Below are 24358 nucleotides of genomic sequence, written 5' to 3' on the forward strand. Positions count from 1 at the left end.
TACATTATGTAGCATAAAGCTATTCCTTCTCTTAAAAGAGATGCAACATATCCCAGCTTTCATGTTTATTAGGAGGAGGGAAAATTGTCTTTAAGAAAGTCCACTTCTTTAAATGCACATCTAAAACTACCCATACAGAAAACGCAGTGTCTTAATGCGGAGACTATATATTATTATTTTTCTTCCTTTGGTTTGTGGGGAGAATATATATATAAAAATATATGTATATAAGCTATTTTTCATTCATCATCAGCTTATGATCTGGAAAATTTTTCCCTTCTTCAGTTTATATCAATCAAGTGGTATAATACAGTAACAATTTTAAAAACTCATCAACAGCTTTATCTTGCAAGTAAACTAATATAGAAAGGGCTATTTTAAGATCAGACATTTGTTAAACACAAACTAAATCAGTGACAGCTTAACAGTGTCAAACAGGTAAATATCCCAAGAGTAAAAGGGAAAGAATGGATGAGATAAACATAATAAGACTACGTAGTACTGCAGGTCTTTCGAGTTCACCCTAATGGCCTATCATAAACCCGCTCTATTGTGCCCAACCTTTAGATCCTGTTTGTTCCAGAGCAACTGAGTCTATTTAGACAGGTGATAAGTTCCTGCTCCATCTGGGACACGGTACCCAAGGACATTGTTCTGTGGCCCCTGCCACGCTGACCTTGGTATCTGGATTTCTTTGCCCTGTCGTACATGATGCTTTTTTTTTTTTTTTCCCAGAACTTCACCCTTTATAGCAGTTTCAAGAGATTGTCACAAAGCAGTAAATACGCGTGCTCTGTGGAAGGAATGCATACATACTCTTCACTAGGCAAAACCCGTCTTAAATTACAGGAAGTAAATAGGTAAATAAAGCACCTCTTTGCAGGTTGCTCTTGCCTCTGAAACTGAATTGCAGCAGGCCCTGCTCGTGTTGGTAGCACTGGGTTCCTCGCTGTGTGAAATCCTTTCTCCTCAAGAGAACAAACTTGCTTTATGGCCATGGGGCCTTTCTCCTTCCTTCTCGTCACCTGCAGCCAGGGGAAGTTCACGTGCTTTAACACCTTGTCTCGGGAAGAGAAAGGTATTAAAGAGAAAGGAGTGAAAAATTACCTGGGAGGCTGTTGGTGAGGGTCCCCTGCGCTCAGAGCCGTGCTAACTGGAGCTCGTAAGATGGCTGAGGTATCTTTGTGTTACTGTAATTTGTTTAATGCCACCATATCTCTGGGGAGGAATTCACTCAGCTTTAAGAGTAAATAAGTAGAAAATAACTGAAACGAGGAAGCTGCACAGCATTATGTGAGCTCAGTCCCTACCAACTACTGGGATCTGTTTGACTTCTGAGTGAATTTATAACAGGAAAGTCAAACAAATAAGAAAAAGGGGATTTGTCCGCCCTTAGCTAAAACACTGTGTGTGCATACAGTGGCTCCGTACGCTGTTAAACGAAGTGTACAAGAAAAAAAAAAAAAAAGTTGATAAAAACCACGTCCCCAGCCGTTGCCTTCAACGGCCGCCGCCAGGTTTCAAACGGCCGCGGCGGGGCGGGCCCGCCCCATTTGAAAGCTGGCGGCGGCGCAGGCAGAGCCCTGCCGCGCGGCGTTTAACTGAGGTATCCCGAGAACGGTATCTGTACCAGCATTGGTGGTTCAGTGGTAGAATTCTCGCCTGCCACGCGGGAGGCCCGGGTTCGATTCCCGGCCAATGCAGTTGCACTTTTTACCCCTTTTTTTTTTTTTTTTTTTTTAAATAATAATTATTGTTAAAGAAAACAGCCACAACCTCGATACCTGCGCCAAAACAGGAGCCTTAATCGGGCGGCGACGTGCCACCAGCGCGCACGGCCGCCGGGCTGGAAGTGACGCAGCCGGATTTGCCTTCAAACCGGCGGCGGCAGGAGGCGGGCGAGGCGGGGCCATCCCCTCCCGTCCCGTCCCATCCCGCCGCCGAGGCAGGAGCGGCGGCCCCGGGGCTCCCGGCAGCCGCCACCGCGGTACCGAGCGCTCCCCGTGCCCCCGTACCCCGGTCGCGGCAGGGCAGCGGCGCTGCCGCCCTGAGGTGAGGGGAGGTGGCGGTGGGGACCCCCCGGGGCTCCTCAGGGGGCGCGGGGTGCCGGGGTGCCGGTGCTCGGGGCGGGGAGCGGGGTCGGCGCTGCCGAGGGGGGCTCACCGGGGCTGGGGGCGCGGCCCCGGCCTCCCCGCCGCGGCCGGGGGATGCGGCGCCTCATGGGGCCCGCCGCCGGGCAGGCGCTGGCTCCGGCTTTGCGCTCCTCCCTGCTCTCCGCTTCTCTCTGTTCTCCGTCTTTTCCGACTCTTCTTAGTTCTTCCTCACACGTTTGCGTTAGGTTTTTGCTGCAGGCCCTGCTAAACTCACCGAGCAGCTCGGTGGCTGAACCGTGGCTGTCTCAGGGGGGGCCAGCCCCTGTGGAACAGGGTGTGAGCTCTGTGCTGTGGTGGTCTGTTGTTTGTCCGTGTATTTTAAGGTTTTTGACAAGCTCAGTCTCAAAACCATAAAACTGGCTGCCAACAGCTCCACTATATACAACAGTGTGATGATTCTTTGCATAAACAGCAGGCTAAGTGTGCTTATACTCGTGGGTGCTGGTGTTTCACCACCGTTGCTGTTAAATGCACTGAGCAGATAAGAAGCAGGTGGTTTAGTACCCCATAAGCCCAGCAACTGTAAGATTTCTTGGGTAATTGGCACAATCACACTCCTGGCAACATTTGGTATCAACAAGTATATTTCAGAGTAGGATGCTAAAGCTGGAAGGGAACTCAGAGGTGATGTGGTCCTGCCACACAATGTTGTGAGCAAAAATTGACTCCTGAAAGCTCTTACTTTGGGTTTTTCTCTCCTCTGGTTTGCTGAGAGAGCTTTCTGAATTTCACGTGCTTGCTTTTATGTCGAAGCCTGCATAGCAGACTGAAATAATGGGAACTTGAACACCTTGCCAAGGCTCAGCTCTGGTGTAGTCCAAGCACTGAGGTCTGACTGAGGGACTCTGCAGAAATATTTTCCTTGTAGGGCTTGTGCTGCTCTCTGAGTCACACGAGGAGCTGATGGGTCCTACATAAAAACTGATAGACCCTGACTTTATTCTTCCCTCCCAACATCTCAATAGTATTATTTTTTTCTTTATGTGTGTTTGGGGGATTTCTTAGTGTTCAGCTTCCCAAATTTAATGTGATCAACTTCAGATATTTCTTGATAATTCCTTAAAGTCGTTGTTGAAAACACGACACATCCCCAGTGCTTTCATGATGATGGTCAGGCTGTTATCTTTAAAGTAAAAAAAAAAAAAAAAAAGTTCCCAAACCTCATTCTCCAAAGCTGCAGGTACCTTGAACCTTGGTTAGTTTCAACCCATGCTGCTCCTAGCTGTTTCAAACTCTGGAAATATTTTGGGTGCTTGGGGCAAATGGTAAAATGTATTCTGTTACTGGAGATGGGTTAATTTGATGGGTTTCTTTTGTGTTGCTCTGTGGGAACCCGAAATACTCACAGCTAGTGTAAAGAGAGAGTATTGTGAAGTGTGTGCGTACACGTAGAATTAAACCACAAGACAAAGTACTGAGGTTATTTGTCTTCTGTCCTGCTTGTTGTCAACTTTACAAGCTTGTTGCTGTTGGGACGTAGATAATTTCACTGGGTATGATTCACGGGAAGGTCATAGCTGATAAGTGCAGCCTTGCTGCTTGGACATCCTGTTACGTGACAGTATGAGGTATTTGAAAATACTTTAAAAATTAAGCGGTTTGGAATTAGATCCTTTTAAAAATTGTTTTCTAAATCTGTTCAGGTCCGGTTTAGCTCTGGATTTGTGTGTACTTGCACCTCTCCCACAGGTGTTTTCCACGGCACCCTGAGCTGCCACAGTGTGCTACGGCCTTGTGCTGCAAGCCGTGAGCTGGCTTCAGGTCAAAGCTCTCACCCCGCTGTCCTGGTGTGGGTTCTGCCCGCACGAACACAGCCAGCACACTGCTGGAAGCCCCTGGGAGCTCTCCTGGCCTTACGAGGCAATGCGGACCAACAAATGAATATATATGTATATATATAATAGTTTATATATAGTCTCTTGTGTTTTTAGTACCACCAGTGAAACATAGATTCTTGCGATTTTGTTGTATGTTTGAATTACCACCTTTGGTTACGTTATAAATTTAACCGAGCGCCTTTCTCATTTTTTTCCTCGTTAGATGTTAGCTCATCTTTCTTCTGTGTCCGGTCCTTCTTTCTGTCCATCCTCCTTCTCTCACCTAAAAATCACATTTGCTTGTTTGTTATGTACAATACTGTCATCAGGGTCCCGAACTTTCATATCTTCCTAACCTAGCCTCATTACCTTTTTTTTTTTGATTCCTGCTATTAGTTCCTTTCCACTTGTAAAAGTTGGTCCCCTCCACTCCAATACTTAAGCAGAATTGCTGTTCTGCTTGGATTTCTCTAATAATGCTGTGTGTTCCTTCAATGTTTCATTTTACTTTTCTTCTTTTTTCCTTTTTTTTTTTTTTTTTCCCTATATGACTTCTCACGGTGTTTGAAAGTCTGGCTTGGCTTTAGTAACTTGCTATTACTTGATTTTTAAAGCCTTCATTAGCATCTTGCTCAACGTGTGATTTCAGAAGCGTTAGTCATCAGTTTGGATTCACAGGACAGGCAAACAGGTGTATCTGGTAGGATGAGCATGAGTGGAAAAGCCTGCTCCTAAATATAGCAGTAAAAACTTCAGTAATATCTGCGTGATGATCCATACGGCAGCTGGCAAACACCTTCAGGCTCTTTCTCCTGAGGTAAAAAACAAAACTCCCAAGTCAAGCTCTGTCTCCACAGCTTAATTAGCACGGGATACGGCGGTGTGTGGAGTTGCCGGCCACGCTCGCTGTATCAGTTTGTACACATCCCCGTGGCTAGCTCGGCGAGCCTCTGGCCAGGGTGAGATTAGGGAGGGTACAGGTCCTGCACGTGGGTGGGTGTGAGCTGTCGGGGGCCACCTTCAGCTGTCCTGTTGGCAAAGTTTTGCCATCTGGGCTGAAACTTTTCTCTGCAGCTTTGAGGGAAGCTGAGGAAGGAAGAGAAAGGAAGGAAAAAGCTATGCTGGCTCAAGAGCGGGTCAGCTGTGTATTCATGCATAAAGCTACTGGGGAAGGGAACAGAAAAAGGAGGAGTGGAAGCCTTAAACTGTTCGATATGTACATAGCAGCTCATCTTCACGGTGGGGACTTAATATTTTAGCAGTGTGACTTCTGAAACCTCTGCTAATGTGTCCAGATTTGACCATGACCTGGTCTTGCAATATGTTCAGTCTTAAGTCTGTTTATTGCGTGCGTGAATTCAGTGCCTCTTACATTCTTTAAATAGTTGATCTGTATCAAGTATGCTTCATCCCAGGGCTTAGCAGTAATTGCTTGCTTGCAATTGCTTCTTACTGGCGCTGGGTAAAGGTGCTGAAACGCGAGCAAGAAGACTCTCCTGCAGGCTTGTTTATTTGCTTATTTTGATGTTGTCTGTGCTTGGGTCTAGGAAACTTGGGAGGAGAGCAGGGCAGTTCTCAGTGTGAAAGAAACAGGAAAAGTAGAGGTGGTGCAGGCATCTTGGAGAGGAAGGGGATAGGATGTGTAAATAATGAGTAAAACCTGAGGAGGACTGCTATGTGGGTGAAGGCAGGACTGTAAAGAATAAATCTACTTGCTAGCTATTCTATGCTAGTCTAGCTATTGCAGTACTTGTGCAAATAATAATTCTGTGCTATTCTAATCTAAAAGTACAGATTCTGCTAATGCTACAAAGTAGAAGAGGTCACATTCCATAGCGTTTGCTCCCAAAAAGCACTTGTGGGAAAAACAGCATGGTTTGAACAATATGTTAAATAAAGTGGGCAGCCACACACCGAGTGTTTAATTCTGGCTTTTCTTTACATTTCAGTGATATCTTACCTGCCTCAAAGCGGAGGCTCTGATGTTTAAAAATGAGGGTGATGGGAAGGGGCAAGGTGGGCATGGAAGGTGGATATTTGTTTCAAGGAAATATTAAATAAAACTGAAGATCTATTTACAAAAAAAAAAAAAAAAAAGGGAAAAATGTTTTCCACAATGCAGAATCAGGCTGCTAGGCTTATATATGGGGAACACTAAGGCAAAAAAAAAAAAAAAAAACAGAACCTAATGTATCTGGAGGAAAAACTTTTGTTTTTAACTGCAGATCATTGTAGTATGGGGGATGTTGTAGCACTAACGATAAAATACCAAATGAAGAGGGAAGGAGATTATGCAGTTGCGGTTTGTAAAAGTGTGTTAAATCTGCATGTCTTGTATATAATTTTAAACAGAATCCTCATCGCATGAAGTGAAAAGTTCCACTTCTGCCAATAGAGAAGCAATTTGCTTTTTGTATAGGTGACGTTCATTCTGGAACCTTTTTCTAACCAATGTATTCTGCTGTTTCTATGCTTTGATATGTCTAGTGGGGTAACAATCATGTGAAAATAGTTGCAAAAATTTGCTCTGTTCCTGGCTTGTGGGATTTTTTTCCTTAATGTGTTTACTATCTGTTTCAGCTTCATGTTGAACATGAGCCTTGTTATGATCAGTGAGAATGTAAAGCTGGCTCGTGAGTATGCCTTACTGGGAAACTATGACTCTGCAATGGTTTACTACCAGGGAGTTCTTGACCAGATGAATAAGTACCTGTACTCTGTCAGAGATACCTATCTGCAGCAGAAATGGCAACAGGTAAGTAATCCTTTTCTGGGACATTGAGGATAAAGCATTAAACTAGCAAAAATTGCCTTGTTTGGTGAACAGAAATCCGAAAATATTTGCACTGCTCTCTGATAAACTTTAGTGTTATCGTACAGACATATGTAAGGCTTCATTAAGAATTCTGGCTCTGACACTGACAAATAGGCAGTGAAACTCAGCGGTGGGAGCCAGTGCAATGTCTGGCTTGTCAGCTTCTTTTTGATGAGTGCCCCTGTTATGCTGAAGCTTTTTTTCCAGCTAGTATTACTTTGAATAGTCATATTTCTCTATGTTTCAGTAGTGTGACTTACAGATACTTAACAGAAACTGAGTTGTGGCTGCCATGTTAACTTATCCTTAACATGAGCCATCGTTTCTGCATTGACATTCAGTCGATAAGGTAAAAAGTCGATAACTCTTTTCTGTCATACTCTTTTCGTGTGTATTGTTTAACACAGAAAATTTGTCAGAAGTCTTTTCAGTGTTAAATTCAAAATCTTTGTTTATTCTTTAAGTGTGCTGGGAAAGGCAGAAGAACATTTTTAATATCTGATGTGCATTATTCTTGTCTCTTTAAGTAGGATCAGGTAACTTATGAAACCTTGTGGAATCCATCCAGGCATTACATAGGCTTAAACAGAAGATTAGGGCAAACTTACTTGCACTGTGTGTAATCTACCTTTTTTTCTATTTATCAGGTTTGGCAGGAGATAAGTGTGGAAGCTAAGCATGTGAAAGATATAATGAAAACACTAGAGAGTTTTAAACTAGACAGTACTCCTTTGAAAGCTTCACAACAAGAATTACCAGCACATGATGCAGAAGTCTGGTCTTTGCCAGTACCTGCTGAACGGAGGTAAGAGGAAACCTGGAGACGTTAACATTTATCAGTGTAAAACATGCTTTGACTCCAGCCTGCTCCTGTGCAATTTTTGTTCCAGAGCTTGTATGACTTATAATACGTCAGCCACATGCCGCCGTTTCTGGTGGTGGAGATGCCGCTTTGAGGCATCCTCCTTCAGAACACTCTGAGGCTTTCGTCCTTTATGGGCTGACCAATGTCAAGGTTCTTTGTGCATGCATTTGTTCGGTTTTTCTGAGTTGAGTTAAACTTGTCATTCTGTGGAAGCTCAACTCTATTCCTGGATTGCTTTTCATCAACTTTAAAATGATTCTGCATGTATCTGACACGACAAGGATGAAATGTTACCGGATGTTGTGGTTTAGCCCGGCTGGCAGTCAAACACCACACAGCCGTTCGCTCACCCTCCCCCCTCCCTCTCCGGGATGGGGGAGAGAAACGGGAAAGTGAAGCCTGTGAGTTGAGATAAAGACAGTTTATTAAGACAGGGAAAAGAATAACAACAATAATAATAATAATAATAGTATTAATAGTAATAATGTGTACGAAATAAGTGATGCACAATGCAATTGCTCACCACCCGTTGACCGATGCCCAGCCTATCCCCGAGCAGCCGGCCACACCTCCACCCCGGCTAGCCACCCCTATATATTGTTCAGCATGACATCAGATGGTATGGAATACCCCTTTGGCCAGTTTGGGTCAGCTGTCCTGGGTCTGTCCCCTCCCAGCTTCTGCTGCATCCCTAGCCTGCTCGCTAGCAGGACAGAGAGAGGCTGAAAAGTCCTTGGCTTGGTGTAAGCACTGCTCTACAACAATTAAAACATCAGCATGTTATCAGCGCTTTTCTCATCCTAATCCAAAACATAGCACCCTGCCAGCTACTAGGAGGAAAATTAACTCTGTCCTAACTGAAACCAGGACACCGGAGTAATGGGAAAACCTTGAAGTGTCCAAGTTCAGTTCATTTTGTGTAGCAAGTTGGTACCCTGATCTCCACGAACTGGTTAGTTATGCTACAATATGCTGCTGTGGTTTTTTTTGTTTGTTTGAAAGTTCGAAACTTGGAGCAGTCTCATTTCAAATAACTGTAAGCCTCACACCTACCAGGGCCTGATATCTGCTAGAAAGACAACACAGCAGGGCTCAAGCGATCTAGGAGATTTCTTGAGTGCACTGATGGTAACTTCCTAGCACAGGTAATTAAGGAGCCAACAAGGAAGGATGCTTTGCACGTGATACTGAAAGGAAGAACTGAGGACAAGGGCAACGTTGGCTGCACTGACTAATATTACAGAGTGTGAGATCTAAAGAAGAGGTAGGAGAAACATGACCACAACCTTGGATTTCAAGAGAGCTGACTTCAACCTCTTCAGAGAGATGCTTGGAAAAATGCTGTGTTATACAGCCCTGGAGAGGAGAAGGGTCTAGGAGATCCGGCTGGTACTCAAGGATCACTTCCTTCAAGCTCAAGAAAGGTCCAGTTTGACAAGCAAGAAATGAAGTAAAGGTGACAGGAGGCCTGCACGGGTGAGCTGAAGTGAACTTGGACCAAAAGTGTGAAGAGGTGACCCAGGAGAAGTACAGAATTGCTATCGGGTCTTGTAGGGACAGGATTAGAAAAGCGGCGGCCAGTCTGGAGTTGAATCTGATGAAGGGTTACAAGAAACAGTTCTATAAGTACATAAATGAACATGGGCCCACTGATGAATGGGGCAGGGAAACTGGTGATGGGTGATGTGGAGAAGATCAAGGTACTTAATGCCTTCTTTGTCTCAGCTTTTACCAATAAAACTGGTGTTCAGGAATACCCAGGCCCCTGAGACCAAAGGGAAAGTCTGGAGCAAAGACACCTCTCCCTCATTGGGGGAGAACTAGGTTAGAGAGCACTTGAACAAACTGAAGGTCCACGTGTCAGATGGCTGTGCAGAGGGAGCTGGTTGATGTCACTGTGATGCCACTCTCAGTTATCTTTGAACGGCCATGGTGACTGGGAGAGGTGTCTGAAGACTGGGAAAGATCAAGTATCACTCCTGCCTCCAAGAAGGGTAAGAAGAAACGTGGGGAACTACACATAAGTAATACTTGGGAAGATGGTAGAGAAAATCTTTCTGGAAAACATTTCCAACCATGTGAAGGACAAGCAGGTGCTCAGGAGTTGTCAACATGGATTCACAAAGGGGAAATGATGCTTGACCAGCTTCATTGCCCTCTACAATGAGGTGACTGACTTGGTGGATGATCAGCGGATGTTATTTACCTCAACTTTAGTAGATACTGTCTCCCACAATGCTGTTGTAGGCAGGCTGACAAAGTACAGGTTAGGTAAGTGGACAAGCTAGGTGGATTTAAAAACTTGCTGAATGACTGGGCTCAGAGGATTGTTATCGGTGATATGAAGTCTGTTTGGAGGCAAGTCATTATACCTGGAGTGCTCTGTCTATTTTGGGTTTCCCAGTATTGAGAGAGATCGACTTTCTGGAGTGAGTCCAGCACAGGGCACCAAAGGTGGTTACTTGAGGAAGAGAGAGCTCAGGAGAATCTTATCCATCTGCATAAATACCTGATGAGAGGAAATGAAGATGTGCGAGCCAGACTCCTCTCACTAGTAGCCACTGACAGGCCAGAAGGCAACAGGGTCAAATTAAAATGCGTAAAATTCCACCAGAACATAAGAAAACGCTCTTGTACTGTGGGAATGGTCAGACACTGATGCAGATCTCCCAGAGAGGTTGTGGAGTCTCCATCGTTAGAGATACTCAATATCTGACTGGACGCAACCCTAGGCAGCTTACTCTAACCCTGATGGAGCAGGGGGGCTGGACTAGATGATGTTAAGAGGTCCCTTCCAACCTAACCTAAATAATTATGTGATTATGTAAGTTATAACACGTGTGTCCAAAACATAATATTTTAAGTGACTCCGTTTTTGCAAGCTGGAGGTTCTGAGAGGAGAGCTTTGAGGGACAGGGGAAAAAATAGCACGTGTTTTCCCTTTGAAAATCTTGGTAAGACATCTTGATTGGTGTTCAGAAATGCTTTTTATAAGTTATTTTGTGTGTGCGTGTTTCTCTGCATTTCCCTTTAAAACAAAAATGATACCTCTCTGAAGTTAAAGTCTGATAGAAGCCAACTCAAAATGTAACACGAAGCTGTTTTAGTTAGTCCTAGGTTATGCCAGCAATAGAATGATAGTCAGTGATGGGAGAGATCAGACTTTTGTTTTCTTTTTGCCATTGAGATGTAAAAATAATATGTTACCAAGAAACACTTGTGCTTATTTGAGTTGGAAGTGAGAACAATTGTGATAAGAATGAAATGTATATATATATTTTTTTCTTTTTCTAAGCTTCAAAATACTAGAATTACTTTTATTTGTGAAATATGCAAAGCAAGAAGCTTGCTTTAAGCAAATAATGAGCCCCGAGCTTGTGGCAAAGGGAAAGTGAACGTCTAGTGCCTATCTAAAAATGTCTGTCTTGTTTCTGACCTACATGTTCTGTATGGTGACTTGTAATGTTGTTGGTGCCTTTAATTTCACTGAGTGCAACATCAATATATGCAGATAGATTTTTATCTTGAGCAAAATGGTTTTTATAGCTTGTAACCACTTGATGTGGTTTAGTGCTCACCAGCGACTTTGCACTGAGGCTTTTTGCATATATTACAACTAATTAGACCTTCGCCAGGACCCAGAAAACGTCAGTCTGCTCAGTGCAGCGATTGCAGAGGTCACAATAATCGCATAAGTGCAGCTGTCAGAGGCCCTCACCGCCCATCCTCTCGAAATCCCAATGATAAAGGGAAGGCAGTCCGTGGCCGGGAAAAAAAGGATCAACAAAATAAAGGAAAAGAGGAAAAGGTAAGTTTGCAGACAGCTTCAGGATGTTTAGAAATTCAGTCTTGTTTTCTTGAATATTTTATAAAATTAGATGCCTATAAACTATTTCTTCTTTTCAAGTCAGTGTGCCAATTTTAATCTAACTTCATGAGGTATCTTTGCTTTACGGACAGTCTTGCTTACCGAAGGGTGCAAAATGGATTAATTTAAGCAAACAGAAACCTAGTAATAAAGCTATCCAGAGGAAGTAATCTGCCAAATGTTGGATTGTTCACTGCAATTTGGAGATAGTTGTTTAAGATTATACCATTTAATTACTGACAACAAGCTTGATGGAGCTCATTTAAATGTGATGTCCCTGTGGGGTTTTTATTGCTTTTCTATAGTTTAGACTGAGATTGACTTGCCTATTCCAAAGCATTTCAAGATTTATTTAATCTTGAAGAGACACTTTTGCGTACTTTTTGTTCTTGTTGATGAGATGTGCTATTAGCTCCAGATTCTAGAGCAAACAAAAACCTGACGTACTTCATGAAAGAGAATGATGTGGGATCTATTCTTTTCAGCTGAAGTGCTTGAAATTTTGTTCCAGTCTCCATAAATTTAGCTAATGATCATAGTAAGGGATCATACTGAGGACACTGTATTCATGTCCATGTACTAAAGTTTCTCTTAGTTCCAGCAACCTCACGGTGTGGGCAAGGTGTTATGGCCTGTGCAAATAGTATAAACTACATGGGTAGAAATGTTTACCCATGAAGTTTGATACTTTTAGTTAGTAGGAATTAAATCGCATTCTCTTTGAGTAATGGTCCTCGTTCAAAGGACATACATATGCTGAGGCAGGATAGTGTGGCATTTCTTCTTCTTGTTTGTGGTTTTTTTTTTTTTTAGTTCTATCATACTTAGTGCTTACTAAGTGTATAAAAGAAGAGATATGTTTAGTGCTTTTATTTGCTCTCAGTTGCGTGATCTCTGCTGTTCGAGTCTACTCAACTGTGTAGCTTCTTTTCTTCTGACTAGTGCAAAGGTGCTTCTATGTTCTTGTATGCTTATAAGTTATTAAGCTTTCCTATTACTTTTATGGTCCTCATGCCGATCAGCTTTGCTCAAGCTACATATGGAAGTCCTGCTTCACTTTTTTTTTTTGTCTACTTGACATGTTTACGATACCTATGAGATGTGAGTTATAAGGTGTCACGCTAGGCTAGGCTACTCCAGTTTCACAGAGAATTCCCCTGCCCAGCTAAGTACTGCAGATAGTTTTCAACTCCTCTGTAAGAAGAGGCAAACGCTGTTATACTGGGATAGGTGTGTGCAGTTTTGATTACCTACTGAAGCAAGAAACCGCATCGTTGCAATATGCTGGCTTTGGGGAGAAGGAAATGGGACCAGAGCAGTACAGAAGTGTGAGTGAACCAAATAAATACTGCAGTGCAGCAGTAATACAGATGCCTCATAACTTTTGTGCTGTTTTATATTGCCTTCTAGAAACTTGTGGTCTTGTTATGAAAACCCATTAGTAGCATAACCATTATAAAGTATTTACACTGCCATTTGCCTTCTACGTAGAACAAATCCACATCGGAGATTTCAGAGTCTGAACCAAAGAAGTTTGATAGTACTGGATATGATAAAGACTTAGTAGAAGCTTTGGAAAGAGATATAATTTCTCAAAATCCCAACATTCGATGGTAAGTTTGAATACTGTTGCCAGATCTGAATTGTTGTTTGCTTTTTTCTCTTGTACATTATGATAAGAATTAAATATTTTAGCTTATGCTTACATATAAAAAGTACATAAAGGCTTTCCTTAAATAGTCAGCTAAGCCTCTTGTGTAGTTGAATATTTTTAGAACTTGTTTACTCACCCGTACAAAACTCAGTCTCTTCTAAGAGTCCTGATACCAATTTTTGAGATGCTATTTTGTAATGTGTAAGATTGTATTGTCTGACAGAGTCTCTTCATTTAGAACCTGTTTTGTTACCCAGGGGCGTATCAAGATAGAAGACCAATTAACAAGGAAGTTATGTCAATATAGGAACCCTTTGAGTTCTTGCTGGACATGATATGACTGCCAGTATAAAATATAACCACGTGTCAGAGCCTTTACATAAATGTGTTAAATATTAAACCGTATACAAAGGAGGTTTTGTATTCTGAATGTTTCCAAGCTTATGTGATTTTTGTGGGGATTAAATGAGCAAAAATCTGGCAAATGAAGTAGGCTTAAAAAAAAATGAACAAACCCTAACAACTTTGTATGCATAGGACATCTATCATGTATCTCAGTTTAATATGTGACTATATGAATCAATTTTTATACTGAATCTTAAATTACAACTTCAGATTTGAAACTAATTTTTCCACCTCATATGTTTTGTAACTGAAATGTCAGTTGGGCGCACACTGTAAGTGGAATGCCCTGAGAGTTACCCTCAAGAAAATAAGGCAAGCCCATAAAATTTTTAAGAATTAATACACTTGTAGCTTTGAAAAAGAATTCTAAAAAATTATTCCAATTCATCTCCATTTACTGGTCTTCAGTAAATTGTTCTCGTAATGATGAAAGATGGTATTCAAATTTAAGAGGCAGCCAACTTCTTAGCAAAAGAGGAAACCATCATCTGTGACTAGCATAAGTTTACCCAGTGTTGTGGTTTAGCCCGGCTGGCAGTCAAACACCACACAGCCGTTCGCTCACCCTCCCCCCTCCCTCTCCGGGATGGGGGAGAGAAACGGGAAAGTGAAGCCTGTGAGTTGAGATAAAGACAGTTTATTAAGACAGGGAAAAGAATAACAACAACAATAATAATAATAATAGTATTAATAGTAATAATGTGTACGAAATAAGTGATGCACAATGCAATTGCTCACCACCCATTGACCGATGCCCAGCCTATCCCCGAGCAGCCGGCCACCCCTCCACCCCGGCTAGCCACCCCTATATATTGTTCAGCATGACGTCAGATGGTATGGAATACCCCTTTGGCCAGTTTGGGTCAGCTGTCCCGGGTCTGTCCCCTCCCAGCTCCTGCTGCATCCCTAGCCTGCTCGCTAGCAGGACAGAGAGAGGCTGAAAAGTCCTTGGCTTGGTGTAAGCACTGCTCTACAACAATTAAAACATCAGCATGTTATCAGCGCTCTTCTCATTCTAATCCAAAACATAGCACCCTGCCAGCTACTAGGAGGAAAATTAACTCTGTCCTAACTGAAACCAGGACACCCAGCTTGCCTTATTCTGCTTATTCTTGCTGTGAATAAGAATAGCAGTGCTTTAGTGAAATAGGTAATGCCTCTTTGCTTTAGCATGCAGCAGGAATCTACAGGCTGGTTGGCAACTCTGGTTGTAGGCCTTTGCCACTAGAACTTAATTAAATCCAACTCATTTGTCTGAATTATTGAAGAGCCAGTACATAACATTGAGTTCTGTTGCATATTGATTTCAGCTGTGGACTGATTCTTTTGCAGCCTGTCTGAGTCTGTCAAACAACTTCTCTTTCTTGTCAGGGATGATATTGCTGATTTAGTAGAAGCTAAAAAGCTGCTCAAGGAAGCTGTAGTTTTACCGATGTGGATGCCGGAGTTTTTTAAGGGAATTAGAAGACCATGGAAGGTATGAAAAAATCTGATCCTGTGATCATAAGTAGGATTCTGAGGTTGGATCTTGGAGCAACAAGAAATTACAGGTGTCTTACAGTTTATATAAATTTTTTCCACTTTTTAATAACAATACTTATGGCAAATAGTACTAACAAAATAAAGGTATCAGACAGATAAATGCTGTCTTCAGCTGTATCTAAATGTGTTTTTTTTTATTATTTTATTTTATTTTAATAGGGTGTGCTGATGGTTGGTCCTCCTGGTACTGGAAAGACCCTCCTGGCAAAAGCTGTAGCAACTGAATGCAAGACTACTTTTTTCAATGTTTCTTCTTCCACACTTACCTCAAAATACAGAGGAGAGTCTGAGAAGCTTGTTCGTCTGCTATTTGAAATGGTGATTGAAGTTTCTTGACATAAACAATGAAGTAGAATTACTTCTGGAATAGTGAAACCTTGCCAAGTTTTAGAATTTAGAGCGTGTGTAAGAGCTAGCTTTCCAAGCTTCAAACACGTCAGGACCTTCTGATTTGGCTATGTACACTGAAGATGTGGTTATTAGTGAACAGCTTCTAAACTAAAAAATGGGGTCATCTTTATTTTCAGGGTTAACTTGTTAGAGATAGCTAGCTATAGGCTGATGAGTGCTGTAGGACAAGCTTGTAGGTAAATCTGGAAGGAGAATAATTGCTTTCTGGATGGAAACCCTATTTAGGCTGTGTGTGTGTTTTGCTGTTGCGGATGGGCGCTTTTTTTGTTGTGGTTGACTTGTATTTAAGATAAGTGGACTTCCAAACAGTACCAAGTATGTAGTTGGCTTCATAGCATGCAATGCTTGAAAATGCCTCAGAACATTGTAGCATTATTTTTTTGTCACCAGGCTTGCGTGCAGTGTTTGCCAGGGTGTCAAGTGCTGAAGGGGGCAGCAGAGTTGCAATTACAGTAGTCAGGAAATAGAAGATTTTTGCAATATAGTGTGATGATATTTAATAAGTTAATATCATTACCATCAATTAAAAGAATGCATATACACAAAGGAGCACATCATAAATGCTCTAGGGCAATCACTTTTATTATTGTAGACCCTTTTTGTTTGACTTCTTCCATTGTCAGAAGGGTTAGGGTTATCTTGCAGTTGACCCGTCTCTTGGACGGTCCTTATCACGGTGTCCTAGCCTGCTGTTAGTCCTAACTTCACCTGAGTTCTTATTCAAGTGTTCTGCGATGACTTTGACAAAGTTAAAAATGATGTTTGTAATGTTTTTTTTAATATTTAATAAGGTAATAGCCCTAGCAATTATGACTGCCATAAAATGTTCTGCTCAAATGTCATTAATGGGTGCGCAGCTGCTCTATAGCTCTGTGTGGTGGTCCAAGAGGCAGAAGGTTAGGTACTGTTTGATACTTATGGGCTGATTCTTTGGGATAAGTGTGTCGTTACTCAACTCTGAACATGCTACCATTTCTTAAATGTGAGTAGACCTGCCATTTCAGCTTCTGCTTTATCTTTTGCTTTCTTCAGGCTCGATTTTATGCCCCAACAACTATATTTATTGATGAGATAGATTCTATCTGTAGTCGCCGTGGAACCTCAGAGGAGCATGAAGCTAGCCGACGTGTGAAAGCAGAACTGCTAGTTCAAATGGATGGTAAATAACCTGATCACTCGGAGCTTCTGGGCTGGAGGAAACTTGGGGGGGGGGGGGGGCGGGGAATCCAAATTTCGTTCTTCAGATGTAATTTCCCTCAAAGACTTATATAAAATTGGGGCAAAAAACACACACATACACTATTCCAACTGCCAGTGTGGAAGAAAAAAAGAAACCAATTATTTAACTGTCTTTCAGTTTCTGAGCACTGACCTTGTATTACTAACCCACAATAATGAAGATTCAGTAGAGAATGCAAGACTTCAGAACTGCAGAAGGAGAAAAGTATAAATGTAGCAGCCAGCATGGCATTTAAGTTGTTACCTAGAGTACCATCTGCTTTTTACTTGTGGAGAAGTGGTTCAAAATAACTGTCACCTGTTCCAATTTAAACTTCAAAGGCAATTCATATACTTAATGTCTTTGGGATTTTTTTTCCTCCTAAAGTTATAAATTAAAAATGAAGAAAATAGTTTTGTAGAAGTGGTTGGGAGACTTATCTTCTTAAAACACTGAGTTCGTTACAGCTATTTGTTTAATATTCAGCAAATCAACGAAGCTTAAAAGTAGGTAACTAAAATATTGTTAGAAGCACCCTTTTTACCACCTTTTTGGCAAGAAGGGAGCAGAAAGGAGCAACCAAAAAGTGCTAATCTCTGCAGTAATTTGTGATAGAATTCCATGAGTCAGGAGACTTGTATATTCTATTTCTCTGATGTTGATACCCTTTTATGTCTGAGTTTAAAGAGCAGCAGAGCTGTAATGCTATTCTCGTAACTCAAGTATGTATAGAAGCTAATTTTATTAGTAACAACTATTTGAAGTCCTTTCACTTGAGAGTTCATAAATGGTGCTTTATATGCAAATTTTCAGGCAGACTAGGTACAATGGCTATTCCCCAGCCCGGTCCTATGATTATATGCCAAAACAGTAAGTGCAGATCCTAGCAAGTTTAATGAAATACAACTTCTTCATTTAGCTGCAGTTTCACAGTGCTTTGGAGACTGAGGTGGTTTCCCTGTCTAAAAATTATGTTTTAGTCCACCGAATTTGAACATTCACTTCAGCAGTTCATAAGAATCCACTTAAGTATGTGAAACATTTGGCTTGAATTCAGAAGTGAACAAACTTTTGTTAGGGAATAATGCTGCTTTGGCAAGGCTGTTGGTGCGTACTGCCCAGCCCCTGCGTGCTGTTACACGACATTGGTGTGAAAATTCAAAACGCTGTAGTGGCAGAAATGGAAATAGCTCTGCTGTAGAAGTGTTCCAGCCATGATGGGAGGAACTTCCTGATCTTGTACAGCCTATGCCATTGCTCCCAACTGAACTGAGTCTGCATTTCTGCTTGCAGTCTGCCAGGTAGTTAAAAACCTGAACTTTATTGCACTTTATTATTGCACTTGGACAGCTGCTTTAATATTATAGAATTGTGGGTATTGTTCTCTCTGTATGTCAAACTTAACAAAACATATGTACATTTTACTCTTTTCTCCAATGCAGGTGTCGGAGGGGCCACTGAAAATGATGATCCATCTAAGATGGTCATGGTACTTGCTGCTACTAATTTTCCTTGGGATATTGATGAAGCCCTAAGACGAAGACTAGAAAAGAGAATTTACATTCCTTTACCATCAGGTATAAAGACCTGGGGAGAGGAGGGGCTGAAAAGACTGAAATCAAAACTATATCAAAACTCATTTAGTTTTGATTGGCTGATCTTAAAAAACTTCTTGATACATATATGCAAATTTATTTACAAATTTAGGATCAGGTTAAATCAAAACATTGAACACTTCCGTAGCAAGTGCAGTGTCCTTTTCCTTGTCCTTCCTCTTTATCCCTCTTCAATTCGTTATTTATCTTCAGAAAGCAGATTGTAAAGGTCAATTTTCTGTTCTTTAATTAGCAAAAGGTAGAGAGGAACTCCTAAGAATAAATCTGCGGGAGCTGGAACTGGCAGACGACGTTGACCTTGCAAATATAGCTGAGAAAATGGAGGGATATTCAGGTGCAGACATTACCAACGTATGCAGGTATGTTAAGTTTGCATTGGTTGTGTTATTACTGCTACAAACTCTGAGAAAGTTGTTTTTAAATCTAATTTATGTGATTAAAATTGTTGGATAAGAATACACTGTAACTTGTCCTTTATGTATGGCTAAAAGGTAAAATACGGCATTCATGTTTACCTATATTTCTATTTGATATTGTCATATGACAATGATGAAGAGCAGTTGCAACATACTAATGTAAATGAGCTGTGATTTAGGTAACATTCCACGTTCCTTCATGTACACCAAATTCCTTGTGTGAGGAATATCCACAGGATGGTAGACTTCAACCAGTAGAGTTGCCGTTATTCCACTGAGCTCATACAAATGGATGTTCTGTTGAGGGAGTAACAGGTGATAGTGACAGAGGCCAGAATAACTAAAGTAAAAATACGGAGTGTTCTTTGTGATAAAGAAAAGGCGTACCATATTGTGACAGTACGACAGCCGTGTACCTAGCACGTTGGCTTTAGTGATAAAGCTGACTTGAGGAATTTTCTCCTACCTCTTCCATCTCCACCTCTGCGCAGTAGAGAACCACAGACTGGCTGCTCCATCAGGACACCCAGAGCAGGCTGCCCAGCACTGTGTCCAGGCGGTTTTTGAAGATCTCCAAGGAGGAGACCCCACAGTCTCTCTGGGCAACCTGTGCCAGTGGTCAGTTACCCACCCAGCACAGAAGTGCTTCCTGATGTTCAGAGGAAACCTTCTGTGCTCCAGTTTGTGCCCATTGCCTCTTGTCCTGGCCCTGAGCACCACTGAAAAGCGCCTGGCTCCATCTTCATCGCATCTTCCCTTCGGGTATCATTGAGATCCCCCTCCTGAGCCTCCTCTTCTCCAGGCTGAGCAGTCCCAGTTCTCTCTCAGCCTCTCTTCACAGGAGAGGTGCTGCAGTCCCTTCTTCGTCTTTGTGGCCCTCCATTGGATTCTCCCCAGTATGTCCGTTTCTCCCTTGTACTGGGGGGCCCAGAGCTGGACACAGAGCTCCAGGTGTGGCCTCACCAACACTGAGATAAGGATCACCTATCAATCTGCTGGCAATACTTTGCCTAATGCGGCCAAGAATGCTGTTAGTGTTCTTAGTACTGTTTGCATACAATCACTTAAATACCTTCTAAGCCTTCCCCCAGTTTTTTTTCCTTTCATTCCCTTTCCAATTGTTGATCGCTCTCTTAAGAGTCTAATATTAGATTTTACATCTAAAATTTGCATTGGCACAGTTGCAGAGGTGGTAAACTACAGAACCAGCAGCAAGTGACAACTGAAACTTCTCAAGATGCTGCTGTCCTCTAACAAGCACCTGTGTAATCATGCTTTCAGGCTCTGGAGGTAGCATTAAAGAGTGGCAGTGCTAGGCTGGACCTCCAGGTTGTGCCAACACAACCGTTGTGGGGCTGTGCTTTGAGCAGGCTAAGAGAACTGCTCCAGTTCACGGCTTTCCTCAAAAGCAGATCTGTTTCTTGCCTGATTTCTAGTACAGCTCTGCAAACGTTTGTCAGCACGGCTGAGAGGACATCCCATGCTGCAGGGATGACTGAGTGGCCTGTAGGCAGAGCTGCCACCAAAGCACAAAGGGTCACCTAAGGCTGAAGAGGGACTTTGGAGGCTTGGTATCATTTAGGAACGAACTTTACACAGTGTCTGGGAAAAGAATGTTGGATGCTCGCAGTCAGTGCTGTACGGATTTGTTTTGTTTGTGAAACAAATTTGTGGTGGCGTTCTACTCAGTTTTGGTGTGGGTCGTGCTTTGAAAGGAGTTTGTGCTGATAAGTTCATGTTATAAAAAAAGTTTGTTAGTTCTGCTAGTTTGTGCATTTTAGCTGCAGTTTGCCTTTTCCAGTCTGCTTTTCCAGATACAGTGTTTGGTATTTGTAACGAATACTGCACTGGATACTAAAACACTTGTTTAAAAGTCAGAATAATTGTAATGTTTTTGAGGGAATTTCACTTGTATACTGTTGCTTTTTATTTTTTAATCCAAGTTCATTTGGACAAATAGTATAGGAAAGCAAACAAACACCTGAGTCTTTCATTTGGGGCAGTCATCTTAGAACGACTGGGGTGGCAGCAACCAGAAATGCGGACAAGCTGGGATCTGGATGTGCATGATTACTAGTAAGAAAGTACTTACATTAGCCTGTGTGTTTACAGTTTGTTAATGACGTGAGGGAAGACAGATTTTAGACACGATTGTTTCATTTACTTTGAGACAAAAAGACTTACGGCTGATCTTAAAGTGCTTTTGTGTTTCAGACTTGGTATACAAACACAGGCCAAGTTCAGATTTGCTGAATTTAACAGTCCTTGCTAGGGATAAGTAAAACTTAAGTGGGCCAAGAACTCTGCTTTGCTCAAATTTTCTCCTACTTTAAAGAACTCGAGGTAAAATCCGAACTTTGCTGAGCCAAAGTGAAAAACAGTCAGAGATACCAGTGCAGCTCCTAACAGTAAGCATAAAACCATGAAAAATGAAGGTGAAACTTTATTTTAAAAAAGCATATTCAGGAAATGTAAAATCGCATCTAAGTTGCATATTAGATGTGAGTAGGAACGGCCTTTGAATCATTGTTTGAGCAGAGCTTGAAGCTTGAAAGGTGTTTGGAACAGAGAGACTCCAGCGTGTGGTTTCTTATTATTTGAACATAGCTTGCCAGGGTCCCAGTGTGCGTTCGAGAAAGCAGTCAGAGTTGGTGGTTGGTGTTGGAATATTGGCAAAATGACCTTACCTAAGAAAGTGGTGGCAGCTGCACTTGATGATTTGTGTGTTTATTTATCTATTCCGTGTAAGCTGCTGACAAGAGGCAAATCAGATGCATGGCATACTTCTCTTTCTTTCCCCCTTTGCAGGCTGGGTAAAACTGGCTTTTAGATAACAAATGATGACAACAGCAAAGCATGGTGACATTTGACTAAGATGGAATTTAACAAAGCAACTCTTTCTTCATTGTTGCTGTTCTGAAGTTCTAGTTATTATTCATGAACTTGCTAAATAATTTGTTAGCAACTAGAACTCAGAAGTCTGTCAGTTATGGTTTCCTTTGGGGGAAAATCTGTAACAGAATGTGCTGAAACGATCTTTCTAAATCCTCCTAGAAGACTATGTATAAGATTTTTTCCCTCTGGATCCTCACCTACTATTATGATATGATATGTACTTTTGTGATGTTGCCTGGATTACCTTTCCGTTTTTACTGCTAGACAAAATAGCATTTTCTTTTTAAAGCAGACTTCATAACAGTGAAATAGCAGGAACTTCAGTCTCCGTGTTTTCCATCTATGAAAGCATTCAGCTCATCAGCTGCTACTTGTATTAATGTTGGAAATCCAAATGCAGTCAAACAATGCAGCAAGAAAATGTCTTCGTAAGCGCAACAGTTGATACTTAATGAGACCAGAAGTCTGAGGAGCCAAAGGTTGAACAGGTTTTGTAGTTTACTGTTTAGTTTTGAATGTACAGACTGGAGGTAGATAACGTAGACCGCTCTTTCTTTGAAGCAGACTTATTTGGACCAGGAAACATTCAAAACACTCCAGCTCCTTCTTCTATACATGGGAGTAGTGAACCATTACTTCACCTTGTTCCTGATTAAAAATGCTAAATACAGCAGCTGCATCATAGGCATGCATTAGCCTTAGATAAACTGGTTAATCTTTACCTCATTTGTTCAGCTTGTGTGTTTAGTATAACAGCTATTCAAAGATCCAGTGAGGATAAATCAGTGTTTCAAAAATATGGGTGGCATGGTATTGCCAGCTCTCCAAGCACTTAAAAATCTTCCTATAAAAGTTAAAAATTACTTTTTGTGGCTTTTTTGAATGTAACAGCTTAACTGGAATGTTCAAAATGTGGAACTTGCCATCCTCTATTGGGTAACTTCTTTTTTCTTCCGTCCCCATCCTTCCCACCCCATACCTAACAGGGATGCATCGTTGATGGCTATGAGAAGGCGTATTGAAGGCTTGACACCCGAAGAAATAAGAAATCTTTCCCGAGATGAAATGCACATGCCAACAACTATGGAAGACTTTGAAATAGCTTTAAAGAAAGTTTCTAAATCTGTATCTGCTGCGGACATTGAGAAATACGAGAAATGGATAGTCGAATTTGGATCATGCTGAGTTGTCTTATCTTGAAGTCACCTTACGTCTTAAAAGAGCTTCAGAAGTAGTTAGTGTGTCAGTGCACTGCGTGCTCTTTTTAACTTTTGTAATTTAAGAGCAACAGATATCTAAATAAATATTTTTTAAAATGCAAATTCTCTCTAGCTGTCTTTGAACTAGCTTAATAGTTGCCTGTTTTTTCTCAAAGGTGAAAGCTATTAGTGGGATCTGCTTTAATTTCAAGGTTTTAAAATATGAGTTAAAATTAATACTGGAACATATGCATCCAAGGGTCTGCTCTTGAAAAAAACAATTATACAAAAAAAAACAACACAGAAACACAGAAAACCCTGTTACACAAGTAAGGGATGCTGAAAGCTGGAAAACAGGATGAGCACACAGTTAAATGGATGGTTTTGCTCACTGACCTTAGAGAATTTACCCTTAACCTTTGTACAGGTTCTGTATTAATGGCTTAGAAATGGCTTGAGATTTAGGACAGAATGAGAATGGTTCTAAAGTGACCATTTAGGTTATAATTTTAGATTCTGCTTAACAGTTGTCATAGTAACCGAAATATCTACAATTTCTGTCCATCTCATTTAGGATACCTGTTATTTTGGAAACACTTCTTCCAGCCAGCTCCTCTCAGCTGCTGACTGCAGTTCTTGCAGCTAAGCATCGTGCTATCCCACGAGTCAAATACGCCGAGACTTGTTTCAGCTGGCAGGTGCATGCTGAATCAAAGTGCTTATGTGCCTCTTCAGATGCTGCAAGGCAGGTGAAAAGGGCAAATGGTAATGAAAACTAGGGGTCAGAGTGGAAGGCAAAGGAGCCCCAAGCACACAGTTCTGTAAACGCCTTTATCATGAACATCTTGTTAATGTACTTAAAATTCACCACTAGGTCATGAGTGACAGCTCGCCACAATGAAAAAGGGGCTTCAAGCTGGCCCAGTGATAAGACACGGTAGTAAAACACAGAGATGCAGATAGTGCTGAGAGTTCCTGAGTCCCATGGTGGACCTGGTGTGATGAACCCAGAAATGCCTTTCAAACAAACCAGCCAACCAACCAGAAAAAAGAAAACTACTACCTTCCTACAGTGACTTTTTGTTTTTAAATCCCTTTCAACTCCTCTGCCTGGAAAATGTGATCTACCACAACTGGTGCGCAGGATGCTTGCCCTTTCCTAACTTGTTGGCTGTGGTAAGGAGTCTTTTAACTGCTTTACAAAAGGGTTCAGACTTGTCCCAGCTCAAACTAGCACTCCTCGAGAAGGCAGGAAATGTTTTGACTCGGGAAAACCACGGACATACTAAAGCAGAACACTAGCACTAAAACTTAAGACTTGATAGCTCCGGCTCTGTAGCACAGCAGTGTTGTGTGGTAACTGCTGTGCTTCTGTTCAAGTTTTACACTATTTTTTCACTTAATTTCTTGCAACTGATGGTGGTATTTCTTTCCTTGTGCTTTTTAACTTTGTAGATCACAATTCATAAAAAAAGAGGACTAT

General features: G+C 41.7%; 1 protein-coding gene, 1 long non-coding RNA gene and 1 other non-coding gene across 5 annotated transcripts in view; 2 read left to right on the forward strand and 1 right to left on the reverse strand.

Moving 5' to 3' along the window:
- Window positions 1-1862, reverse strand: part of LOC121067692 — a 3977-nt gene extending 2115 nt beyond the window's left edge. The window contains exons 1-2 of one of the 2 annotated variants that reach the window (XR_005818387.1): window positions 1785-1862; window positions 874-1058 (exon numbers count right to left, since the gene is read on the reverse strand). This is a non-coding gene — a long non-coding RNA (uncharacterized LOC121067692). Of the gene's footprint in view, window positions 1-873; window positions 1736-1784 lie in introns of those variants that run through there. The other variant, XR_005818386.1, reaches the window with a different exon arrangement.
- Window positions 1-22998, forward strand: part of KATNA1 (katanin catalytic subunit A1) — a 23397-nt gene extending 399 nt beyond the window's left edge. Inside the window, exons 1-11 of one of the 2 annotated variants that reach the window (XM_040552505.1) lie at window positions 1881-2052; window positions 6551-6725; window positions 7433-7590; window positions 11275-11458; window positions 13010-13131; window positions 14949-15054; window positions 15279-15437; window positions 16563-16689; window positions 18192-18326; window positions 18598-18724; window positions 22663-22998. In XM_040552505.1, coding sequence (XP_040408439.1) covers window positions 6555-6725; window positions 7433-7590; window positions 11275-11458; window positions 13010-13131; window positions 14949-15054; window positions 15279-15437; window positions 16563-16689; window positions 18192-18326; window positions 18598-18724; window positions 22663-22861 — 1488 coding nt within the window. In that variant the 5' untranslated portion in view covers window positions 1881-2052; window positions 6551-6554 and the 3' untranslated portion in view covers window positions 22862-22998. Of the gene's footprint in view, window positions 1-1880; window positions 2053-6550; window positions 6726-7432; window positions 7591-11274; window positions 11459-13009; window positions 13132-14948; window positions 15055-15278; window positions 15438-16562; window positions 16690-18191; window positions 18327-18597; window positions 18725-22662 lie in introns of those variants that run through there. The other variant, XM_040552507.1, reaches the window with a different exon arrangement.
- On the forward strand, window positions 1633-1703 carry TRNAG-GCC. The gene has a single exon. It is a non-coding gene; the product is annotated as a tRNA-Gly (tRNA).
- Window positions 22999-24358: the final 1360 nt, after the last annotated feature.

This window comes from Cygnus olor, chromosome 3 (genome assembly GCF_009769625.2).
Source record: "Cygnus olor isolate bCygOlo1 chromosome 3, bCygOlo1.pri.v2, whole genome shotgun sequence".
Classification (NCBI taxonomy): Eukaryota; Metazoa; Chordata; class Aves; order Anseriformes; family Anatidae; genus Cygnus; species Cygnus olor.